This window comes from Apis laboriosa, unplaced genomic scaffold (genome assembly GCF_014066325.1).
Source record: "Apis laboriosa isolate Shangri-la unplaced genomic scaffold, ASM1406632v1 scaffold23_cov150, whole genome shotgun sequence".
NCBI lineage: Eukaryota > Metazoa > Arthropoda > Insecta > Hymenoptera > Apidae > Apis > Apis laboriosa.
Window position 1 is genome coordinate 4,030,515 of NW_025222452.1, and position 25,657 is coordinate 4,056,171.

A 25,657-nucleotide genomic window follows, 5' to 3' on the forward strand; every position below is an offset into this window, starting at 1 on the left:
AATCTAATAGCGAAAAGAAAAACAACGCGCAACGATCAATTCTATCGATTTCTTCTTTTAAAATTCGATCCATCTTCTTCTTGGTTCAAATTCGAAGAAAAGAAAACTTTCGTTTCGAGAAACGAAAATACGTATCATTTTAATATTACAAATTATTAAAAAAAAAAAGTCTAATAGCGAAAAGAAAAGAAACAACGCAACGATCAATTCTATCGATTTCTTCTTTTAAAATTCGATCCATCTTCTTCGACTTGGTTCAAATTCGAAGAAAAGAAAACTTTCGTTTCGAGAAACGAAAATACGTATTATTTTAATATTACAAATTATTAAAAAAAAAAGTCTAATAGCGAAAAGAAAAGAAACAACACAACGATCAATTCTATCGATTTCTCATCCAGTTTAAAAGATTTTGATTGGCGCAACATTCCTCGCGCTCCTTGTTCCATTCCTCTCTTTCCTCTCCTATTTTTTTTTTTTTTTTTTNTTTTTTTTTTTTTTTTTTGTTACAATGGAAAATTCATCGCGATAAGACTTTTTATTCAACCGGGTGTGGAGCACACGTCGAAAGAAGAGCCCCAAGACGTGCCGAGGTTCCAATAAATCTGCCGGTAATCCCGATCGATCGTGGTGGCCGCAAAGAAAGCTTGCGTTTTCATGCAGCGGCGCGGAAACATCGAATTCTTTCCCCGCCAGTGAAAAGCGGTCACATTGGCGACGACACCACGTTCCCTCCTCCTCCTCCTCCTCCCCGCGCGTGCAAGGGAGAGGCGAGCGTCATCGCGTTACACAGGACTCGCAACAGCTTGCCCATAATACGGGGGACTACAACCGACTTTACTCAACGAGAGCTTTAACACTGAGAGCGAACAATTCCCCCCACTCCCCCGCTGAAATTTCTCCTGCTCTCCGCCGAAAAGCTTTTATCACCCGTCGGGATCTTGGAAGAACTTTCGCGATCAATTGTACCGCGCGTCAATTTGCAACTTTTGCACACAGTTTTCCCGCGAGCGCTTAGTAATGTTTGAGCGCTCGGAACTACACCTATGGGACGCTTTCCTCCTTTTCTCTCTCTCTCTCTCTCTCTCTCTCTCTCTCTCTCTCTCTTTCCTTCTTTACGCGAGAAGTCTAGTCGCGTTTAAAAATCATCTTTTAAGTGGTTTTTTACACGCGTAGTTGCGTGTATGTCCTCCATTTTCTAGATAACTTTTTTTTTAGTCGCTTCCTCGACTCCCCGTGCTTTTAGAAGTCATCTTTTAAAAGTAGTTTTTTTATTACATTTACTTATGTATTTTACGTGACTTTTTTTTCTTTCTTTTCTTTTTACGTTCTTTATCTTTTTAAAGAATCATATGATATTTTATATTCTATTTCGGATTTAAAGACGTTTTGCAAGAAAGACACATTTTTAGTATTTTTCGTGTTTAAAACAGTTTCTTCGTCTCTCTTTCGAAGACTAGAATTACAATGATCTTTTTTATTTGTACGTGTTCGATACAATAATTGTAGAGAGTTTTTTTCTCCTGGAGAAACTTTCCTCCTGGAGAAGAAAATCGGGAAACAATAATATAATATAATCTATGGAAATATTTGGACGAAAGAAAAATCTTTGAAACATATTTCTCAACTTTGCAAAAATTTCGTTCTCGAACGCGAGGAGACTATCTAGATCTAGGAAAAGCAAACGTGCTAAACCACTACTCTATCAAACGTTCGATATTCGGAGAATACCTTGTATCAGATATTTCTCGGCTACTTTTATACGAACTAATTATACTATATCGCCAATTAATTATTTTCAAAAGTGCATTTTACGCGCAATAAACGTTCGTAAACGTCAATTTATCTCTCTTTTTCACTCTCTCTCACTTTGCCCTTATATAAATACGTAATTCCACTTACCGCTTACAACAAAAAAAAAAAAAAAAAAAAAAGAAGAAAAAAAAAGAGGAAATTGAATATTCCCCTGGCGCAGAAGGATTAAGAAACACAGGCAGTAGGAAAATTTCCCCACCAGGTCGAACTGATTGCCTTTCACAGGGGCGCGCTAGCTAAGAGAAGGCAGAGCTGGCTTTGAAACCAATTCCGCAACAGCTTGCCCATAACTCGCGGCGGCTTCTCGCGCAATATATTCGGTACATGAGCCTTAAATGGAATTTATGCTAATCGACGCGGTGCAACCTCTGAGGCGAAACTCTAAACAAAAGCGGGGTATTCACGTCGATTCGTCGTGAAAAAGGAAAAAAGTAAAAAAAGAAAAGAGTTGAACGCGCGAGATGGTGACGCGTTTCAACGAGTAAACGCTCTCCAGATGATTTTCCACTCCCTCTCTCTCTCTCTCTCTCGAATCGAGTCGCTCGTTGCATCCTTTTCTCCATGATTTTCTATCGGAAGAAACTTTATTACCAGGGAACAATTACCGAAACTACAAGGCGTGAGAGAGAGAGAGAGAGAGAGAATAATTTAATGGCCTTGCCTCCGGCTTTGATTCATTAGCGATCCCGTAACAAAGCAACCTCGTTGACGAAATATTATTTCCCCTGATTATATAACTCGATGAACCGTGCATCTCGCTTCGAGGGGGAAGAAGGGATAAATGTTTCGATTTCACGAAACTGAAACGTGACGCGCCGATGTTTCCAGCTGAATCGGGTTAAAATTCTCCGGAAATTATCCGCTTGTTATTTTATCATTTATAATTATTATTCCCTTATGGATTTTATCGTCTGTGACTGCGAGTAATAATAATAATAATAACAATAACAATAATAATAATAATAATAATAATTTTCAGCTATCTTTCTTAAACTAACTCTTTTAAAGTTGCACAGGAATATTGAAAACAATTGTACGGTCGCCGATCACGGATCGGAATAGAAGAGCCGAGAGAGAGAGAGAGAAAGAGGGAGGGAGAGAGGATAAGCCGAAGCATGAGGGCCGATTCCCAGTGCTACTTCCATTAGAGTCCCAAGTTCATCGTTATGATTGAAGCCAATATAACGTAGCAACGTACACATAACATTAGTTAAGTGACGGGTGGGCGTTTTACATCCACAATATAGAGCCCAATTGCGGTGCTCTGTGATCGATGTTGGTATAAGGCCAACGGATTGGAAAGTTTACCCTGTCTGACAATGCGAACGCGAAATTGCCAACATTTGCGGAAGTTTCAAACCGGTCAATTCTACGTTGAACTTGTCACGTGTAACGTATTCGCGGCTATGAATGGCTTAACAATTTGACGCGCGAGAGCAATGAACGCGATTGAAAATAAAACAAAACTTGTCCATCCCTCGATGAAACAACGGCCGAACTATACACAACCCCCTTTATTCCAATATCCGAATATACGCGGGTTGAAAAATTTCAAAACGGAGAAAACGTAAGAAGATCCACGTTGACGAAACGAAAAAGCGAAAGTAAAGGGAAGAGAAATGATACAATGCCGCGAATAATAATAATTGTCACGCTTTTGCGCGAAATTTTGTTTGAATAATTCTTGAAACGTCGATTCGAATCCGCCAGCATCGATAAGTTACCAACTTCCTCCTCCGCTCCTCTTCCCTTCTTCCTTCCAATCTCCTCTCCGAATAACGATAAATAACGCGAATAATCGTTTATCTCGGCGAGTGTATCGTGAAAGTATATATCCACTTTCCCGATAAGGGGTCGATAATTCGCGAGAGTTTCGACATCGCGATTTAAATCACGGGGAACGAATTCGAATTCAACTTGAAGGAAATTTAACTCGAAACTCGAAACTCCACTTGTAACGATTCTTCCCTGGCGGCCGACTTCTCGGAGAAGGCTTTTTCTCAGAAAAATCAAAGCTCGCGCTTGTTCCGGGGGCTGTGAGCTTATCCCTTTGTCCAAAAAGGGAGGGGAAAGAAAAGGGACAAAAGAGAAGAAACGGAATACACGGTTAAGCGCTAACCTAGTTGGAACTGCAAATGCGTTAGTTGCATTCGCGAGCGCAGTTATATCACCGAAAGGAGAGGGAGGGGGGAATTCCAGCCAATCTCGCGTCACAACGGTTTGCCCACGATTTAAGCAACTGCCCTACTTCGTTTCTTTATATACATCCGTTACCTAGGAAACAGATTTCCGCCCTTTGAGAATTTCGCTAATGCGCCGATGTATCTCGTCGTCAAAGTCGAGCGACTTTCGTATCTCGCGACTCCTCTCCGCGGGTCGAATCCCTCCCTCCCTCCCCTTTGGTTTCGGAACACTGGTCCAGAGATAACCGGATCTCTTGGAATTCTTTCCTCCTTCGATTCCTCGAACGATCGCTACACAGATTGAAGAAGATCTCGAGCGGAGATCTTTCCGTAGGAAGATTCCTAGATTGGAAATTTGTCAATTGCGTTGCGTGTGTATCGCGATCTACTCCCATTCTTTCTCGATCTTATCCGAGTATAATTTAAACCACGCCCGTTTTTTTCGATGCATAAATTTTAAGGTAACGAGTGGACGGGCATCGAGAGGAAAAAAAAAAAAGAAGAAAAAAAATTTCGTCGTTCCTATTTAATAATCAAGCAATTTTCTGACCATCTTAATTTTGCATTTTCACGAATTCCATACGAACCTTCACTCGCCCGATAATCTTCGATCGTCTGCGAATCCAAGATATTCCAATATATGGGAACGGGAAGGAGAGAAAGAATGGAGAGTTATTCTCGATAAATATTTTTCCGCGCAATCTGGCCCGATTTCGCTCGCGTTTCCGCCGCTTATTCATCGTGGTGAAAAAATGTTGGAGGGCAAAGAGAGAGAGAGAGAGGGTGCATCGAGTCGTGTCGATAACGGAGCCAGATACGAATTACGAAGCTGTTCGACTCGGCCATTTAAATTATAGCTGCCACTTAATGCGCTCGCTACGAATAACCAGAAGCCCGAACGACTCGACAACTTCGTAGAGGCCGCGTGCCAGGAACTCGTAATTGTTTTGAATTAACGATACTTTAAGCTATACGGACGCGGCTGCTCTCCGACCGCTTATTCAACTTTTATGCTCGATTCGGAAACGGTTTCTTTCGAATATTCTTCACGCGACGGATTTTCCTTTTTTTTCTTTTCTCTTTCTTTCTCTCTCTCTCTCTCGAATTCTTCGAATTCAAGATCCCGTGTAAAAATGAACAGAAATGTCGGAATTTTTCGAATGTCTCTATCGTTTGTCGATTTTTAATTTCTCGAAAGGAGAATCGCTGTCTCCCGAACTCTCACCCTAAACAATCTCGAAAAGAACGACGGGACGATCGGAAAACTCGATTAATCAAATCTCTATCGATATTTCATTCGAGCCGAGGATATATTCGGTGTCGAGCCATTCGGTCGCGCCCGATAAAAATCGTGGCGGAAAATTGCGTGGAAACATCGGAACTGGAGTATCGATTATCGCGCGCAAGATGTCAGACGGAGTTTCGGCACATGCGAGCGTGTGCGCTCGGATCCTATGTTGCCCGTCCATTAAAAAAAAAAAAAAAAAAAAAAAAAAAAAAAAAAAAAAAAAACTCAAATCTGACCCGATTCTGGAAAACGCGACGGCCTTCCTATTGAAAACAGTTTACCCTCGCGATGAAATTCGCGATACAACGCAACGTGATTTTTATCTATCAAAGTTGAACAGGATGGCAACAGGGAAAGGAGGAGAGGAATGATCGGGTAGAGAGCGAAAAAGAAATAAAACAAAAGAGGAAAAAAGAGGAAGAGGAAGAGAGGAGGGGAAGGAAAAAAAATTCTTCTATCTTCTCTGGCGTGAAATTATTTTTTTATTAATCGAGGAGGGGGATAAAGGGTAGAAATAAAAATGGGAGAAAATCGTGGGCAACGGATATTTCGAAAACGCCGCGACTCGTCCACTGTGTTATCGATATTACATTTATCAGCGAGAGAGGTCGCATCGAACCGTCTTTCCTTTTCCACCCTCTTTTTGCATCCTCCTCTTCCTCGTTATTTTTTTTTTCTTTTAATACGCCGTATTTCCTCCTCGATGATATATGTATATTTTTGTTTCCACGAAACGAAATGAAAAGAAAAAAGGGAGGGAAAGGAGGATAGAAGATAGGTGGCGAGCTGTCACGGTACTCGAATTCGCGACAAACGAACACCGCTTGTTATTGGAATCGTATTAATCCGGAGGAGAGGCGAGACTCGTATCTTTTCCGCGATAAATTCTCGGCGGTTGGCAGAAGAAAAAAAGATTACAAATCATCCCGCGGCTCCCGTCGTGGATCTTTGCATTTTCATTGGGGCAAATCGCGATTTCCTCGTGTTTCTCTCTCTCTCTCTCTCTTTCTTCTCCCTTTCTTTCTCTTTCCCTTTTTCTCTCTCTCTCTCTCCGTTCAAAACGGGGATAAAAATCATTGGAGTTGCGCGTTGACGCTTTCCATGGAATGAAAATAGAAATGGGAGAGAAACAGAACCCTTCGATATATATTTCATCCCCGGGTTTTAATGGCGTTTCGATTAAACGTCCCCGAGAATTTGAGGCACGAGCAGCTCGCCCATTATTTTACGAGCGTGTGGATTCTTGCCTGTATAGAATTTCCGACTCGTATCGTGGAGTATGTCCTAAGAAGGAATGTCTTAAGACGATGAGAAGGGAAAAACACCCTTTTATTTCTTATTTAATCCCGTCGACATCTTTCTGCGAAATCTAACCATTTCGAACAATCAAATCTTCGAATCTTAGAGATTATTAATCACCCGTGGACTCACGTAAACGTCTCTTTTCTCGATCGATTTAATTGTCTCGAAATAATCGGGAAGAAGAATCCGGCATCAACATTACGTGACGAGAATACAATGGATGGAATTAAGATATCCTCGAAACATGGTTGGAACATCCATGGTTGTGTACCGAGAATAAAATTAAACGAAACCCGCGAGATTAGGAAACGTTTTCCCTTCCAGAGATTACATCGAAACACATCGCGATATTCGTCGCGTGATTGGGAGACGAGGAGAAATTAAAAAGAAAAAAGGAGGCGGCGCATCGAGTCATCGCGCGAGGGATGATTCCTCCCCCTTAGCGAAGAAATATCTCTGGGAAGACGGAGAACGGATTCATCCCAATTGCAGTATTTTCACGATTGGACGCGTCGATCGAGCGGATGGACCGCAGGAATCCGCGATTACGTAATCGTGGGAAGAAGGGAGCAAATATGGGCAGAGAGAGAGAGAGAGAGAGAGAGAGAGAGAGAGAGAGAGAGGGACTTACCTCGTTCAAATCGATCTCCTCTTGGGAATTCAGGTCCGGACACTTGAGGATCGAATAGTCCGCGTCGACCGAATTGTCGGCCCTCGTGACACCGGCCAGAATCAGCATCACTAAGCACCACTTCATCGTCCGCGATGTGTATATCCGTCGTTTGGAATACCTCCAAAGTCCCGTGTTCCTCTTTCCCGTCACGCGCGCGCCAAATCAATCGGCGGGGACGCTCCAGGCTAGAACATGGACGCGTTGATCGAGCGATCGTCGATCGTTTTTTTTTTTTTTCTTTCTTTTTGCTGCCCGCTCGCCTCCTCCTCCTCCTCCTCCTCCTGCTCCTCCTCCTCCTTCTCGGATCTTTCCTCGAGGATCTCGAGCCTCGAAACGAAAGGGGAGAAGCGGGTCTCGAAGGAAGGAATTGTGTTGTGTCCGGTTGAATTTCTTCGGAGCGGAGGAGGAACAACAATCGTTTTGTGATTCAGCGCGACCGGTGATTCGGTATGGCGAAAACGAAAACGAGAGGCGACATCGTAAGCCGCGTCTCCACGACTAATATTTTCCAACCGAGTCACGCAACTCCCCCCGTTTCTTCCTTCTCTCTCTCTCTCTCTCTCTCTCTCTCCTTCTCTCTCGCTCGGTCGCTCGCGCTTCTGGAACGATTTAATTGAACGCCTCGCTCATCCCCGCGCCGCTCCGTGATCGATGGCTCAACGCATCGCTTTCGATCCGCTCCTCTCTCTCTTTCTCTCTCTCTCTCTCTTCGGCGATCTTCGCGAAAACTCTTTCTTCCCGCGCACGATTCCTTTTTATCTTATGTTATCCTCAACCCTTTGGTCGAGCGGGCATCGTAAGCTCGATGGTGCTCGATGGAAGGAACGGTCGATACAGGCCCTCGATGAACTCGGTGTCACTTATCGGTAGCTCGTCAGGGTGCGCGCATTTTACGAGCGCGGGGATTCCTCTTACGAATTCCTCCGGTAGACGATCACGATAGAATCACGAAAGTTATCCGATGGGAGGAGAAGCAGGATCGTGGACGATCTTTTCTTCCGTGACATCCAAACTCTCCCTCTCTCTCTCTCTCTCTCTCTCTCTCACTCTGGATCCAAAAATTCGAAAGATCCAGCAGGATGGAGGAGAGGAGAGCGACAAGAACGCGTTCGGGAACGCACGAGAACGCACTTGAAAACACTGGGAAGAAGAAGAAGAAGAAGAAGAAGAAGAACTGCAACTGTGATTTATCGGCGCGTTGGATCGCGATACACTTGGTTGGAAAACCGATGATCTATCTAAGTGGTCCCGGTGAGCGATCGAGAGAGGAGGCAGGGATGTGCACGCGGCGCAGTCGTAGGGCACTCTGGCGTTCCCAGTCTGGTTGCTGCTCGCTTGGTCCTCGCCGCGTCCGTCCGCCCGTCCGATCGTCGCGACGCCTTCTTCGAGCGCGGAGAGGGGAGCGGGAAAATAAGAATGGACGCGAGAGGATCGGTGGATTATTTTATTGGCGGCGATCGAGGGGAAGGGAGGGGAAGGGAGAGGGGTCGTTCCTTTTTTACAACCGGCAAAAGGGAATCAATTTTTCGTGGAGAGAAACGTGGTTCGCCTCTCTCGTGTCCCGGGACGCGGAACCGATTGTTTCCGTTTTTTGCGGAAAAGAAAAAGGAACGGACGCAGGATAAAAGCGCCGGTCCACTTTCGCGGACCGGAAGTTGGGGGACCCGGTCCAAGGTTAGTCGAGGAATCGATGTTTACCGAGTTTACTCAGCAAGGGGTTTCCATTTCTTGTGTATTTTTGGAGATGGAGTGACACGAGTTGAGGAGGAAGGGGGAAGAGGAGCAGATATATATACATATATATATGAAATTGTGACTGTCCCCGTTGAAACGATGAACAGTAACTTTCTGTCCGACTTTTTCGATAAAGTATTTATATAGACTTTCTTTTTTCGCGGATAGAGGTTCCTTTGTACTTTCAGATACGAAAAGAGAACACGGATGCGACTTTTGCCGCTTTTAAACGCGTCGTTTATTAAATTCTAAAAACGAAAATCTATCTTATAAATATGTGACGTTTTATATGTGCGATAAAGTTATTGTATCGTATTAAATTGTGTTAATTAAATACGCGATATTTTTTGGTATATATCCGAGATAATAAAATTTTATTCGAAGAAACGACATTTCATATCGTATGCGCCAAACAAGTTAGGCTTCTTCGTTTTTGATAATTTTTTATAATTTTTCCCCCTTTGCTTAATTTAATGGCATAATTTAATTAGAGTAAGTGGACTTGTACTATTTTCAAAATAAATAAGTATGCGATGTCATTTACTAAACGACTTTTCGAAAATATGAGTTCATTTTTTCTTCCCAGAAAATGAAAGAAAATTTCAGCAAAGAATCGTGGATTAAACGTAAACAAATTATCAAATTTAAATGATGACAGCCATAAGTAAAATGGACACTAATTTCGCAATCCTATACTTGCGATGTTCCGATCATGGAATCATGGATCGACTGTCCCAATTAGAAATCTCTCGAAATTAGATTCGAGTATAATTACGAAAGAGCGTTTCTCGATTCTTCATTTTTCATTTATCTCGATCGATCAATTGCCATTATTCGCAAAAATTTTCAAACACTCGAAACTCGATCTAGACCGAATATCTGTCCGACATTTTTATAAAATTCTTCATTTTCCATTGATCCTTTTCATTTTCATCGCAAGAATTTCAAAAAATTGTATTTTGAGATACAGTCCCCAAGTCTGAATTTTTTCGAATTATTTTTATATAAATCGTACACGTGAGAATTTCGTGTCAACGTTGAATCGTGGGATCGAAATAATAATGCGAGATTCGAATATACGTACAAAAGCATATGAAAGCGATGGAAAACGAGACGGTAGACAGAAACTGGAGTAGCTGGAACAAAAGAGGGGGGACAACGAAAACGTAGCTTGTGCAACGCATCGACCAATGAAAACTTAATTCGTTCATTCAATCTGCCTGATGATTCGACCTGCGGGCTGATAAACCTTGGCTGACGCACTCTGCCACACATTTTATCGACGACGAAACGAATCACAACGACGAACAGGGATATATATATCCACCGAACTGGGATAAAAGAAAATTGTTAGAACGATCAATCGGCAAATGGAGATCTGGCAATTTGGCCAAATTATTTTCTAGAAAATTCTTCGAACACGATTCAATTCACGATAGCTATAAATCTTCTGGCACGAATTTATCTTTTTTTTTTTTTTTTTTCTTCTTAAATCAATCTATAGGATCTGGAATCAGACATTATTAGATCGCGTAAAAAAATCATTACTTACAATTACATTACAATATATAAAATATAATATCATCAAGGTACGATTCGTTTCCTCTATCTCGCTGGAAGAATTTCCAACTAAAAAATACTTTAACGGTGTTGTAACACATCATCCATGTAATTCCAGCTTCCTGATTAATTTACTCTTGAAAACAACAACCGTTTAGATTCGTGTAAATTAAATTACGCTACGATATCTGGCCGAATGAAACGATTAAGCAAGAATCGGTGTATCTATATACGTGTACATATATGTACATGTATCGGTATATCTGGCTTGCCAGAGATCAAATTGATGGCGGATGGTAGGCCGGAATTTAATTTTCCTGAACGCTTTTTTTTTCTTTTCTCTCTCTCTCTCTCTCTCTCTCTCTCTCTCTTCGTTGGGGTCCATTATAATTATCGTGGGCGAGTGAAGTTCGATAAATTCCGTTAAATTTGTGCCGGGGCCACAAATTGTTAGAGTTTACGCAGCCGGTGTTTCCCCGGCAAGTGTTTTTTACGCGCGTTATCGAGCAGAGAGGCGAAAAGAAGCGGACACGATAACTGTCCGACTGTATCGCAATAACGGTTTCTATCGACTCCAATTCCGCCGAGTTATTCGATCCCGCTCGAAACGGAGCGAACGTTGTTGAGAAGAAATGACGGATTAAAACTTTTTAAGACAAGACCGCGAGAAGGAAGGAAGGAAGGAAGGAAGGAAGGGGAGATGGAGGTGATTGATCCGATGGATTATTTCACACTTTTCCTCCCTCGCAATAATCAATAACAACGCTCTCTTCTCTCACTCTTCCCTAGAGCTGTATTTTAAATAAACCGCCTTTGTTAACCGCCTTCGCGTTACAGATAATTAAAATATACGTCGATAGGGGGAAGGGGGGGAGAAAGAGTGATTTAAACGTGTTTCGTTCGTGTTTCAACGCCGATCGAGTAACGAGTAAAGAAGAGACATCGACGATAAAGGTAAAGGGAACGATACGGTTCCAGAGTTTCCGCTTTTGCACGCTCCTAGCGAGGAGGATTAATTACGACGCGGCGGGGATATACCGACTGTACCGCCATTACGTGGCTCAGTTTAAAACAAAAAGGAGAGGAGAGGAGAAAGAGAGAGAGAAAAGGGAAAAAAGGAGAGACGACAGAGAGAAGGGGAGAGGAGAAACGGCGGAAAGAGAGTTGGAAAAAAAAGTGGAGTGGGCCTGGGAAAGGTTTCCAAGAGATTTACATGACGGGAAGATCGTTGCGATTACCGCTCTCAAGACCGATCCACCACCATTGAAAAATATCCGAACGCCGTATCCTGGACGCCGCCCGATACCGGCTCTCTAATTGGGAATTTAAATGCGGGACCGCGGCGGAGGACGATTACCATCTCGGTTTATTTAGCGATGAAACCATTTCTCCCCTCCTCGAAACGCGAATTTATTCCCCTTAATTTATTACAAACATTTATTTATCGGAGTTACGTTCGATTCGGTGAAATTTCATTTCAAAACGGTGGCCACGCCGGAGAAAATGCTGATTAATTCTCGTTTGCCCGACTCGTGTACTCTGTGAATCGTTGGTGCGCGCCTGAAATATGCTTTTCCCTCCTTTTTTTTTTTTTAACGAACGGCGGTTTCCGCGAAACGTTCGGGCACGTCAATCATTATAACGCCGGACACGCAAGGAGGGACTACCAGGTCCAACTTTGAAATCTTGAAAAAAAAAAAAAAAAAAAATCTGTCGATTTTTATTAAAATTCACCGCCATTTCTGCCCCAGTTTTTCCGATTTGTCCGAATCCATCGAATTATTTATCATTTCTCGTTTCCCTCGTCGCGCAATTGCGTTTTTTTTTTACTTTTTTTTTTCTCTCTCTTCCCTCCCCATCAACTCGCCACGTACCACGTACTCGTTATTACGAGTCTTTGTATTTATTTTCTTCCCTGAATTTAGCAGCGATGTTCATGCCTCAAATATTCCACATTTCAGTATATATATATATATATATATTCACAACCACAATTCGTATGAATGTAAAAAATGATTCGATAAGCAAAATTGCGACCCACTCTTACGTATCTCATAACGAGTCTCATAACGAATAGAGGTAGGTGTCTTAATCTTTCCCATTCCCTCAACGATTACACGAATTTGCATAACGATAACCGTTAAATCTCGAGACCCTTTCTCTTTTCTCTTCTTCAACTTCTTTCCCTTTCCGTCTTATTTTTCCTCTTCTTATTGTCTCTTCCATCTTTATCTTACTACGAAAGTTTCGCAATTGTTATTTTGTAGTCCTCTTTTTTTTTTTTTTTTTTATTAGCCACAATTTAAAGATAAAGATAAAATTGGCTACGTTGTTTAAATATATTTGAATAAACTACGATAAAAAAAAATTTGATCTTTGAATAGAAACGGAAATAAAAAAGGAGATAGGGGCGAAGTTTGAAAGTACAAAAGTGGAATAATGAATATTCCAGGCATCAAAAGAGCGATACAAACGGAAAGGAAAACAAAATCGTTTGGAACGGAAGAGTTTATTCGAGGAAAGAATCGAACCACGTTTCGTTTGTCCCCCGTTTCTAATGAATCTAATAATTGCCCTTACAAATCATTTTAAAAAGATTTTCAAAAGGTTTAAAAAGTTTTTGCGCGCCACAAGGGACCAATTGAAACCAATTACTCTATAAAAGAATTTACAAAGAAAAATTAACCCGTGTATAATTTCGTTTCGTTTATAAAAATGAAAATTTTCCAGCAATTATTTAATCCCTTTTTATTCAACTGTTTCACCGATAATACACCCTTCCCCTTCCGCGCTCGATTCCTATTTTCGATCGCATTTAACACGGATATTTACATTTTACATTTTGCCCCTCGAACGGCGACGCGTTCTTTCGTTTCTTCGCGAGAAGGAAAATTACAGCACGTATTTTACGCGAGCCTCAAATTCCAAATTCAAAAGAGGAATACAATTCTCTCGTAATTAGCGAGATAGAAACGCAAGTTGCGGGAAAGAGGGGGCATTGTTAAGGCGATTTTCTTTGCGCCGTGAATTTCGTTGGAAAAGATCCCTTCTCCGTTCGTGGAACAAGTAAAAAGCAAAGGGTCGAGGGTGGAACATGCGAAAGAATAATAATTATTCCGCCCTCGGAAATAGGAGGGCGGGAGAAAGTCGTAGATAATCGTCGAGACGTGCCTTGTCTCTAAACCAGCGAGTGGTACGAGTCGGTAAGTAGTCAGCCGCTTGAAAAAGGATAAAAATAACACGCGTATAATACTTATTAAATTCGGGCAAAAGAAGGTGGTCGACGTTCAACGACATAAATACTTGTTGTTGTATGACTCGTGTATTTTTATCGTCCATTGAATTCTCGCTCCCTAAAGTAACGGGATGGAAATTCATAATTCAACGAGACCTGCTTGTTTCCAATAAGCAGATCGATGAATTTGTCCAACGATATTTCCCGAGCGATGCGTCCCGGGTAACGTTATTAACGAAACCGAATTACGCGTTGTAAATTGCTGTGTGTTAATGTCTGACATTAAGTAATTAGCGAATTAATTATTCGATTAATTGAATTTAATAATATCGACGTATTATCGCGGTGGAGTGTAACAAATGATCCCCCGTTTAGAGAGCGGGAATGGGATTTATGCCGCTTTAGGAGGAGTTTAATTTATATTTTCTAAAGGACCATTAAAATCTCAACGAGACGACGAATTTACACGGGCGTGGAATAAAACGGCCGAGCGTCGTGATGTAAAATTCAAATTAGATATTAATTGATTCGACGATGATTTCAATTATTATTTACTTATATATCCTCGAATAAATGTGACGGTGAAATAATCTATGAAAAATTATAGAATTAATATAATGATGATACATGCAAAATTTATCGTTTATAATATAATGTAATACGTATATAAAATAGACGATAGAGACATTATCGTGAAATTCAATTAGTAAGTTGTAACATAACTCCTGTTGGAAATTTTAATCCCTGGCAAATACACTTTTGCTTTTTACATCTCTCTCTCTCTCTCTCTCTCTATGCGAAAATTTGCAAATATTTTCAATTTTCCTTTTGCACGTACAATTCTATTTTCCCCTGCTATTTCGTTTTAATCCTTTGTCCAACAAGAAACAATTAACGATTTTCAGACGGAAGGTTTATAATACTGTCCAGTCGAATCGAGAATGGATGTTATTTCAATGTGTTGCGCATTCAGTGCCGGAATCAATGGAATCACGGATCAATCGTGCAGTGAAAATCACATCGAACGTTTATTTTCCCCGTTACATTCGCCGACACGGATAGTGTATTTCGGACGAAGGAAGGAAAATTGCACGGATCCCCGAGTCGGGGAAACGAATTTATTATCTCGATGGGACCGACGCATTTCGAATTAACGTCGAAATCTTTTTGATTGAAATTCGTCTAATATTTATCATCGTATTATTTGTGTCGACAAACTTTTTTCTTTTTTTTTTTTTCACCTCCCCTCTTCTAAATATAACGTGTCTTCTGCCTCCGTGTATGTCGCTGATCGTTGAAAGATTCTTTTTTTTTTTTTTTTATCTAAATCCTGAAAGATTACCATGCACGTGAATGTAATCAAATACGAAAAGCGCTACACACCGTTAATCCTCGAGTCAGTCGATAAGACGCGAAATCAGTTGCTCACGACAAGTTTCAACGGGTTGTTTGCGGTTAAAAATCCACCGTATTTTCGTTCATCTCGAGGGACACGGTCGGGGAACAAGAATCGTGTTTACTCGTATCCGGTCCCAGATCGTATATAAGACTCTTGTAGGAGCGTCTAGTGGGAAATATTTTCTCGGTGAAAGATGCTTGCGCAACACTATTGGTTTTGCGGTTTCGCAGAAACTCCCCCTCCGCTTTTCTTTATCCCTATATATATATATATATATATATATATATATATATACCCATTATATACGTGTAATTCGACCTGTGGTAGGTGTAGGTTACCTTGAAAACTGGTGTCAACGCGATACCAGCGAGGACAATTTGTCGCGCAAGGATATCGAATTAATCGGGTCATTTTCCATCGTTTGACATTTTCATCTTCTCCTCTCCCCTCCCCCTATTCCTTTCTAAATTTCATCCCTTCATCCTTACAGCTCCACGAACGAATCTTGAACGATCCTTAAAAGCGTCTTTTAAGGAGGGATCGTTTGAAAAGGGTGCGAGAAGTTGGATGAGAGGAAAAGAGAGGAAAAAAAAGAGGAAGAGGGAGAAATTTGAAAGTAGGTCAAAGGAGAAGGGAAGTTGACGCGACAACAAGCCAAAGTTAGAGCTCCGGAGAGTACAGTAATTAATATCAGTTTAGCGGGAACTTAGAAGACGCAATAAGTTAATAGGCCACCAAGTTTCCGCCGGTGTCGAACCGCGGTCTTCCGCTTCCGATCCACCCACCTAACTATTTAACCGATTATTATCACGCGATTCTTCGACCTTTTTCCCTTTACCTTCCCCTCCCGAATTCTTCCAATTCGTAGCCAAGATTTTTTCTTCGATAATCCAACTTCGTAAAAGAAGTGGATAAGATGCTCTCCCTCGAGATAAATAAATCTCGATATTTAAAAGATTGCCGATTAATCGTGATGTAACGTGATAGGAAAAATGATAGAGAATAATTTTCGGATTATTCGTTTAACGTCTCTTTGTTTCTTTCTTCTTTTTTTTTTTTCTTTTTCCACGAAAAGCAGCAGCACCTTGTATAGCTTGAATGCAATTCAACATTGGAACATCAAACGAAGAGCAATCAGTGGGAGCAAGTAATAATCGCTGCTATTAATCCACGACCGGCAAAGCAGGAATGCCGAATACGTAAGATTAATGGATGCGTAAACGCACGTGTATAAGTACATCTTTGTGATTGCGTCAAACACGATCGTGCGCTGCCAGGAATCGTACGTGGATCGTGCGGAGTAGAGAGTTTCGTACGCTTCGGTTTCCGGCCGAAATAACATGTAACGTATGATCTGTAGCGACATCGAGGAGACGCGGGAAGCTTATAGCAGGCTGGTGCAAGCTTAAGGCGACTAACCTGATGTTTGCACGTCACGTGAATGCGGATGTATTGCGACAGCGTGCGTGTGGCTTAACGATCGGGAGGGGAGAAGGAGGGGGAGAAGGAGGAGAGAGGGGAGAGTGGTTCGAGCGTAGATAATTACGACCGAATACATCTGACGCGACGTCGTTCCGCCGCTCGGTTGACGGGCGGAAAAATATTGTGATTGTACAATTTTCGTTGTGCCTAAGGATCGTTAAAACGAGAGTATAAAACGCACTCGTCGAGCGTGCATTTCGAACGCCGTTAACGCTTGTCAACTTATTTGAAAAGTTGAAAGAGGTGTTAAGAGGTTAACTCTTGCAGCGAATAATTTCCGATCTATTATATCGTAATCGCACGTTTACTTTGACGAACAAATTGGTATTTTCGTATTTTCCAAGCGCAAAGAACACGTTCATTGTTTCTTTCTTTTTTTTTCTTCCATTACGCGAAAAGTTTTCAACGATCGTTCGAAGGATTTCCTTCCACTTTTTCCACCATAATACCAGCCGTGATCGCATCAACTCGTACGATAAGAAGAAACTTGGAAACGACTTATCGACCTGCCACTTATCAACGCACCCGTTTTAATCGAACCCGTCCTAATCGAAGATTATTACAACGCGAAATATTTATCGTGTAACGAGATTTTGCCCCTCCCTCCCTCGAAGGTCGGGGATAGCGATTATATCCGGGATGTCATAATTGAACACGGGGAGAGCGTGGAGAGCGTCCACATATGGGGCAACAAGCGTGGCGTGCGAGGTGAAGCGACATTAAGGAGGCGTGAAAGGCATGCAGAGGATTAAGCCCGGTTTAAGGGCTCTAAGGTAATGTTTGCGCTGCTCGTGCCTCGTGTAGTTGGTGGCGGCGTGGTTCCCTGTTACGGGGAAGGTGAGGCACGTGCATTAGCGGTATCGTGATTAGCAATTAGCTGATGACGCGTGCGTAATTCGTCAACGGACGAATGAACGATCGAAACATCTTTATGAAAAGATACGCGTGAGCCTTTCTTTTTTTTCTTTTTTTTTCTTTTTTTTTTTTCCTTTTTTCGCAAATGCTTTCGGGGAGGGATCGAAAAATTTTCCCCCCGAAAGGTAATTTGTCCGTGGACTGGCTCCGACGTCATCGTTTGAAGCAGCGTCGCTCCATTAATTCCAAGTCACCGGCAGAGGTGGACATAATGAATGCCTTTGAACGGAAAAAGAGATCGAAATACGGGGAGGGGGAGGGGAGGATAGAAGAAAGGAGCAAACAGTGTACGGGAATATGGAATGGAGAGGCGTTGCCTAAAATTAAATTCACGGAAAAGGAGGAAAGGGGGGAATAAATGGATAATTGTGAAACTTTACAAATTGAGAGGAGAAACATCGATATACACGTGTATATATCGCCACATTTCATTCTCCTAAATAAAATTCTTCGCGGCCGAGATATTATTATCTCGTTTAATCATCGCAGTGTATCGAGATCGTCGATACCTTAATCACAGCCTGACACGCAGCTAATAGAGATAAATTACTGTCGTTCGGTGGTTAATGGCAACGACAATACGATTCGGGATGCGAAACTGGAGCAAATTGGATCGAAATTGGAACTTTTGAAACTCCTCCTCGATAACTTCCTCGGCGAGTAAGGATGTTTAAAAATGGCGGGAAAAAGAAATTATATCTAGATGAAAATATGCAGGCGGGTGATCCTCCTCCTCCGCTTTGCTATTCGAGATAATTGGATCGGCGGGACACGTATCCTCCGCAAGTCTCTATCGTCTCGCTCCCTTTGTCCTCATTTGCACACGCGGAACATCTGGAAACTAATATCCCTACTAACAAACTAACGTTGTATGCGCATCGTAATCCCCGTGCATCGATGATCCTATCGCTGTAGAATTATTTACGCAAATGTAGCTCACTCATCGGAAATGTGCCGGTATTATCCCTCGAGATTCGATTGCGCGACGCATATTATAAGCTACCGCTAGTTCATCCTCGCTTTGATTGAGATTTATCGTATAAGAAGGGCGGAGCAAATTTCTTCTTCAACGCTGGTTCCTTTTAACACTGGTTATTTTTTTTTTTTTTTCATGAGATAAATAAGTTAAACGATCCGATCATGGACAATGTGCCATGAAGCAGTCAATAGTTGGAGGGTTGAAGGTCAATCATTATACGCAATCATTCGTCTGCAGATGTTTATGCGGGTACAATATGTCGAAATTATCTGTGGTCTGGGTGTGGCTGGATATGTGTGACACGTTTGAAATAGAATCGAAAGTAAGGATTAATAGGGAAGGATTAATATTTTTTGGATGGAAATTTATTTTCAGAAAGATTTATTATATATCTTTTCATGTGTAATTTTTTCCGGTGGTTCTCCTTTAAATTCTCGAGATATCTCGAAATTTTGCCTCTTCTTTGCCATGTTATTTTTTTTTTTTTTTTTTTTTTTTTTATTTAAATCGTATATCAAAATTTTTACGATTTCATTTCAAAGGGAAACATGCATAACTGCGACACGTTGATATATCACTATCGAACGTATTATCCGATGAGGAGAAACTTTTCGTATTTTAACGGGATAAATTCGGGCGAAAATATACGAAACTCCTGCCGACTTTTTGCAAAAATAAAAACTGGTTTCGAAAACCAGTAGTAGCGGTATATTATTGTATCATTTTTACAAAAGACAAGATACAAAAAAAAACCTTTTTTTTTTTTCTTTAATCATTTTCACCGATTTAAATAATCGTTCCTTGTGAAAAAAAAAAAAATATGACTCTAAATCCAATACGATTCGAAATAACGCATAGTAATGCGAATGTAACATACGCGCATATTCAGGAAAGTTGGACGATAAGATAGGACCGGAAACTCACGGTTAGTTACCTTAATTTCCGTTTCGTTTAATTGTGCTAGAACGACACGGGCGTGGTGGATAGGATGCGAAGAAATATACTGCGATATGAAACGCAAATTATCACGAATGGATTTACCGGTGCTATATAACCGATCGTATGATTAAGGATGTTTGATGACTGGAAATTACCTGACAATCGATTAATAGAATATCGAGCAATGTTTCGAGAGAATAACGAGACAGACAGTTGCTTTATAATTCACCATAACGTTAATCAACGCGGTCTTTTCCAAAATTAGATTAAAAAAAATCTTTGCTACAAATTACGACGATATATACATATGCTTGGAATCATATCGACAATTCAACGCGCTCGAACATATACCGATCATCGTTTCTTGGACGAACCACTTGCTAGTAGTCAAAGTCAGCGTGTAAAGCTCCACGCGATGTTGTACGTGGAAACTAAGTAAGCAGCGAAAAATAGTCGTTCGTCCTCGTTCTCGATCCTTTTGTCCCCAAGGAGGAAGTCGGTCGGTGTGACGAATCAACGCGTGTAGACGCAAAACACGATTCTCGTTTGGTATTCGTGTGTACGTTCCTGGCTGCAACAATAACTCTTTCGATTAAACGAGGGAGGGGGGAATAAACAAACGTGTTGTTCGTTCGTCGAACGAATTAATTTGGAAGAAGAAAATTGTTTCAGACACGAGCAAGAGGAATTCATCGAGAGAATTCGTGAAACCGATAGGGAACCACCGAGCGAAAATGGCGCGGTCATTAAATCGAGAAGAGGAGGAGGAGGAGGAGGAGGAGGAGGAGGAGGAGGAGTGGAAGACGACAAAACCGTGGGCACACAATGGTCTTGCAGAAATGGCAAGGTACAGAGAGTTTCTTGGAAGGCGCGATTCTTCGAGTGGGAGGAAGCGAGACAGGAGCGATAACAAACCTCTCTATTCGATCTAGTCGAGGGCAGAAGAGATTGTTGGAACATCTATCCACGAAATAGAAGATATCTGGTGGAAACGTGGTTTTCTACTCGGCTACTTCTATCTCGAAAGATGGATCGCGTTATCGTTTACGAGTATCGATCGTTTCGAAAGATCTTTAAAGATTGGCGCGAAAAGGGGATTGTGGGATTTGATGCTTTTAAACCGATGCTTTTGTTCCTGGAGGAATCTTTGACATTCGATCCATATTGAAATGAAACGCGGCAAGGAAGCGGGAAAAATCTTTGGAATCCGAGATCTAGGTGGCGAAAAGTGTTTGAAGCGGGCGAAATTGAATTTTTTTTTTTTCGACTCGATTAAACCGGATTACGTATTTATTTTCATAATTGGATCGATAATGATTAAACATTTATAACGGGTATTCGAACAACAGGCGGGTTCATTAACCAGCGATAAAGTAATAAACGTTTTGCAAATGTTGGTTAATGTAAAATTTCACAATGGACTAATCAATGGGTTACGGAATAATTGAGAATGAGTTCATTTAGTTTTCGATCATCGGGAGTGGCTCGTCACAAGCTATGCTTTTCCCCTCGTGGCAGCAAATTGGATCCGCTGCTTTCAAACCTGTGAATTTCCAGCTGGTCGCTTCGCACACTTTCGCGTATACGGCGACCTGAAAAAAATATTTCGTATTTTCGTATTATTTTTTAATCGACCTTTCGCATCGAGGATATTCTAATTATGTAAAATATCGTTGTTGAGAAGTTTTAGAAACTTACTTGAAGATTTTCCACGTTGTTATTCAGCTTTTTGCAAATCATTTGCGGTGCCTGGTCCCTAGCGCTCTCGGCCTGCACAAAATTACACCTATCTTTCTGACGTTTGTCAGTCTACTATCGAAACATGCGGTGATTATTTACCGACCAAAGCAACGCACAATTGTTGACACTTCTCCTCCCCTTCGCTGTCGCACGTGACGTTATAGGGAATGGCACGTTCAATGATTGATTTCGATATTTGCCTGGAAAATACCGCGCATTTGCAGCCTCCCTCTTCCACTGTTTCTTGTCTGCAAAGATTCCAAATTAACAAATTGCCATTTTTAAATCGTATAACGAAAAATTTTACAACTATAGATATTATTCTCAAAAACTTTCATTATTCTTTTTCTCTCGTTCTATCTTATACTTCTTTCCCCAATCTTAACCACTTTTCACGAAAGTTTCGTGATTTCTCGAACACCAAAAAGAAAAAAAAAAAAAAAACTTTCGAATTCTTATTATTTATTGTTAAAAGAACACGAAGAATATGTTTCGATCGAATTTTTTTCGTCGTCCACGCAACCACTTTTCTCTTTTCAACTTTCGCATAACGAAGGATCGTAAGAACGAATGTGTTTCGTTACATTGTGAACGGCAAAACGGTGAACAACAGGACGAAAAGCAGGAAGCGATCCATCGCGGTCCGATGACGTTTCGTTGGTCGAAATCGATACGAGCTTGGTCGAGGGCTGCGAAACAAACGAATAAATCGGGTTGGATACTGTTCATTTATAGCGCGAAGAAATCCCTACCACCAATTACATGTTTGGTCACACGATGCAATTGTTCTCCTCGACGATAGCTTGTGAATGTCTCAGGTTTTTTTTTTATCGATAAGTTATGCGTCATGTTGTAACGCGAGAAAAAAACGAATCGGTGTCGAGTACGCGACACTTGTTCGTCGGCTAAGTGCGCCGTTTCTCGCCGAGTTTTAAATAATATTCGACCGATCGACCGATTTTTTTTTCTCCCATTTAATTCTAATCTAATAGGAGATGATTAATTGTTCCTCCTGATAATATTTAAGTTTCTTTTTTCTTTTCTTTTTTTCCTTTTTTTTTTTTTTTTTTTTTTTTTTTACGTTAGAAATTTTCTACGCATCTCCCTCTCTTTTTTTTTTTTTTTGCAAATTATACACGTTAAAAATTTTCGATTCGATGAAAGTTTTTCCGCGAACAGACTTATCTTTCAACCTATATCTCCGAAAGATAATTCGATAAAAAGAAATTGCTTCGTGGGAAGAAGGAGCGGTTATAGGATTTAGGTAAGGAAAAGCCACTTCGAATCTAATTGATTAGTAGACTTTTGCGACGGGACTCAACCTCTTTTGAGAAAGTTAAAAACTTGGATCGATGAATGAACGAGGAAACTTCACTCTACCTCTGGAAACGGGATGAATTAATTCGCGAAGGAGCCTAAGCGCGTTTTCAAGGAACAATAATTTCGCGGCATTACACTCCGCGGGCGGGCGGCAAATTTATTCCACCATTTAAACGACAAATAATTATTTCTGATTTAAACGTCAATCCATCATGGGAGCCAATGGAAAGCTCATTTTCCTCCGAGCAATTTCCTATCTGTAATTACTTTCCTTGCTCTTTTGCGCGACTAAGACGAACAAGGTTTTCGAACTTATCAAGAGAAAACGAAGAAAGAAGGAAAGAATCGTTGCAATCGGTTAGACTAGCGCCGGTTTCGTATTTCTCTTAACGGGGAAATTCGAGCGAAAGTTCAGCGAAATTGTCACGATTAAAGTGTAGTAAATTCTTTTAGAACGAAAAAAAAAAAAAAAGAAAAAAGAAAAAAAGTGAGAATTCTACGGTTTAAAAGTGAAAACTGTTGACTGTTCTCGAAATGTCACTAATTGTATCTACTCGAGTTTGAAATTCGAAACTTTTATTTTTATAAAAATAATCGTTTAATCGTTGTTATTAACAGGTTGTTAAATAAAATCGATTCACACGCTCGATAACTATTAAACGGAGAGTATATTCTAATGGAATTTAGAGCTGTTTAAATTTACAAAGACTCGAGAACAATCGATCGACGAAGAGAAAGTCCGCGGGCGATATTGCGATTGGAAATGCATTTTAAAATAAAAAAAAACCATTCGATGGATTAAAACAACAATTCTCATGAAAACTTATAGAAATTTTCTTTTCTCATTTTTCTTATTCTTCTTCTCGTATTTCATTCAATATTCATTATACCTGTCATATATTTTTTAATCAAATACTTAATTGCTGTCATAATTTATCGTAATTTTTCTTCTTATATATATATATATATGGAAATAAGAACAACGATAAACATTTCATACTGGAACACGCAACACAATAGCAATAAATTTAATTTTTGTAATTAAAATACAATTACCAATACGGAGAAATTAATAGTAAATTATACATCCAATGCAAATATTATTTTCTATTAAACAAATCAATAAAGGTAATTAACAATTAAATTGGACGTAATTCAACATATGAATGATATAATATAACCTATCTCTTGAACCTTTTCAACGAATATTGTCAAAATAATTGTGTCAACGTTTTAAACGAGGAGGAGCACATGGCTGTCCAGATTCAAGAATTCAAAACCATCCTGACTGACTAATCATTTTCTGGACAATTAATCACGGCCTTGTCAGGAATGGAAGAATAACCTAATCGATACGAAAAAAAAAAAAGAAAAAAAAAAAGAAAAAAGAGTAGCTCGACGCTGACATAATCGTCTGACTCACCGATTAAGACCAATTACACGTAGTGTTGCTGGCTCGACAAGCGCGCGCCTCTCCCTCGCGAAATATTGCCCCATTTTCGTGAACCCGGTCCGTTCGTTTTATTACAGGCCATGTTGAGACGTTATTTCCTCGCGTGTCTTCTCCCGTCCTCCTCCCATTTTTTCCCGATGATCAGAAAAACTTGAGCGAGTTTACGACTTACCTGTTAGGGAGGAGGGACAGGGAGAGCCATTTATCACTAAGACACCCGAGAGAAGAAAAGCTCCGATATATTTAAATTACAAATATCGAACGGTTGTAGGACAACGTGGAACGGGAGATATATCGTTATCGATTTATTCGTCCAAGAGGCAGGCAGACAGGATCGAATAATGGATCGAGAAAGCGATTTACTGTTGACTTGTTTGTCTTCCAACGAGGACAATCGTCAATTTCGCCCAATTTCATTTTTAATCCATTTCTGTTTTTATCCATTTCTCACGAAACACGATAATCTTTATTCTCGAAAAGAAGAGAATAGCACAAACGTTTCCGAATTATCTTCAATTCGATTTTCGAATTTGCCTCGAGAAGGATGATTCGATGATTAATCGAATTATATATAATAATATTATTATATATATACTGTTGCGAGAGGATCGAACGAAAGTAAGACTAAACAACGGGTGAAAATCACTCTCAGGAATCTGGAAAAATTATTTATCCAGTGGCGGTTAGATCGTTGGACGTTGATAAATAGCAGCAGTTGCGCGAAAGCGATTTTGTCCGAGTGAGAGGACAAGGAGGAAGAACGATTAAGCAATTAAGCATTCGTAGCAACGAAACAAAATTGTTACTCTCAACAACTACTCGCCAGGGATGGAAGGGAAAAAATAGAATATATATACATATTTCTGGTTCCCTTGTTCTTACTCCCTCCCAAAAGAGATAAAACTACAACTCTATCAGCTATATTATTGTACGAAAGGGAAAGAAAAGATCTTCTTTACCATATTAGGTCTCTCCAATCCTTCATCCAAACCTTCATTCGTGCACTCATTGCACCATTTGCCAATCCCCGATTAATCGAAATCTGACTATACTAAATACTGGTATGGCAATACCTCGAAGTTCTCTTCTCTAAGAATGAGTTATTACAAACCGACATCTAATTATCGGGAATTATTTGGCCCGGTCTCAGATATTCGAGTAATTTTCAAAAGCTTTTCGGCGGTCCCGGTTCGTTAGCGGAAGCACAATACCCCCCCCCCCTCCCCTCTCTCGGTATTCGTAGAATGCGCACAATCCATCCCGTAATCCGGTTAGATGTAATTAACCGATGCAACTCGTGCAACGGGCACGACCGAACGCGGCCGCCAGAGTTGGTCACCCTGTATAATCTTACGAAAACATAGAAACTAATTTAATTAATATCTGCTGCACGCGCGTGCACACGGCTGCCGTTAATTAATTACGCCATTTAATAAGGCGGGATTAATCGTGTTACACGTGATATACACGTCATACACGGTAATCATAACGTGCATCGGAACGAATTTCCGCCTCTGACGCGAGCAAAATTTCGACCGCGCGAATCTGCATCCACTCCCTAGTGATAAAACTTCGCCAGACTCCGCCGCAATGTGTGTTTCGTTTTCGGGGCGTAAAAAAAAAAAAAAAAAAAAAAAAAAAAA

The 25,657-nt window shown here is 40.7% G+C and overlaps 2 protein-coding genes across 2 annotated transcripts in view; both read right to left on the reverse strand.

The window, feature by feature from the left end:
* LOC122713353 overlaps nt 1-8,534 on the reverse strand; it is a 49,844-nt gene extending 41,310 nt beyond the window's left edge. The window contains exon 1 of the mRNA XM_043933714.1: nt 7,217-8,534. Within this exon, the coding sequence (XP_043789649.1) occupies nt 7,217-7,342 (126 nt within the window). The 5' untranslated portion in view covers nt 7,343-8,534. The remainder of the gene's footprint in view (nt 1-7,216) is intronic.
* Nucleotides 8,535-20,961: 12,427 nt separating this feature from the next.
* On the reverse strand, nt 20,962-21,941 carry LOC122713399. The gene is made up of 4 exons (XM_043933817.1): nt 21,826-21,941; nt 21,345-21,489; nt 21,200-21,271; nt 20,962-21,093 (listed from the first exon to the last, which is right to left on the reverse strand). The coding sequence occupies exons 1-4, from the start codon at nt 21,876-21,878 to the stop codon at nt 20,962-20,964; spliced, it is 402 nt and encodes a 133-aa protein (XP_043789752.1). The 5' UTR covers nt 21,879-21,941.
* Between the last annotated feature and the right edge of the window lie 3,716 nt (nt 21,942-25,657).

Coding starts and splice junctions, on each gene's coding strand:
- LOC122713399 (XM_043933817.1), bottom strand. CDS start 21,878: ATGGATCGCTTCCTGCTTTTCGTCCTGTTGTTCACCGTTTTGCCGTTC. Junction 21,490..21,825: donor ACCGTTTTGCCGTTCACAAT/GTAACGAAACAC, acceptor GAATCTTTGCAG/ACAAGAAACAGTGGAAGAGG. Junction 21,272..21,344: donor AACAATTGTGCGTTGCTTTG/GTCGGTAAATAA, acceptor AATTTTGTGCAG/GCCGAGAGCGCTAGGGACCA.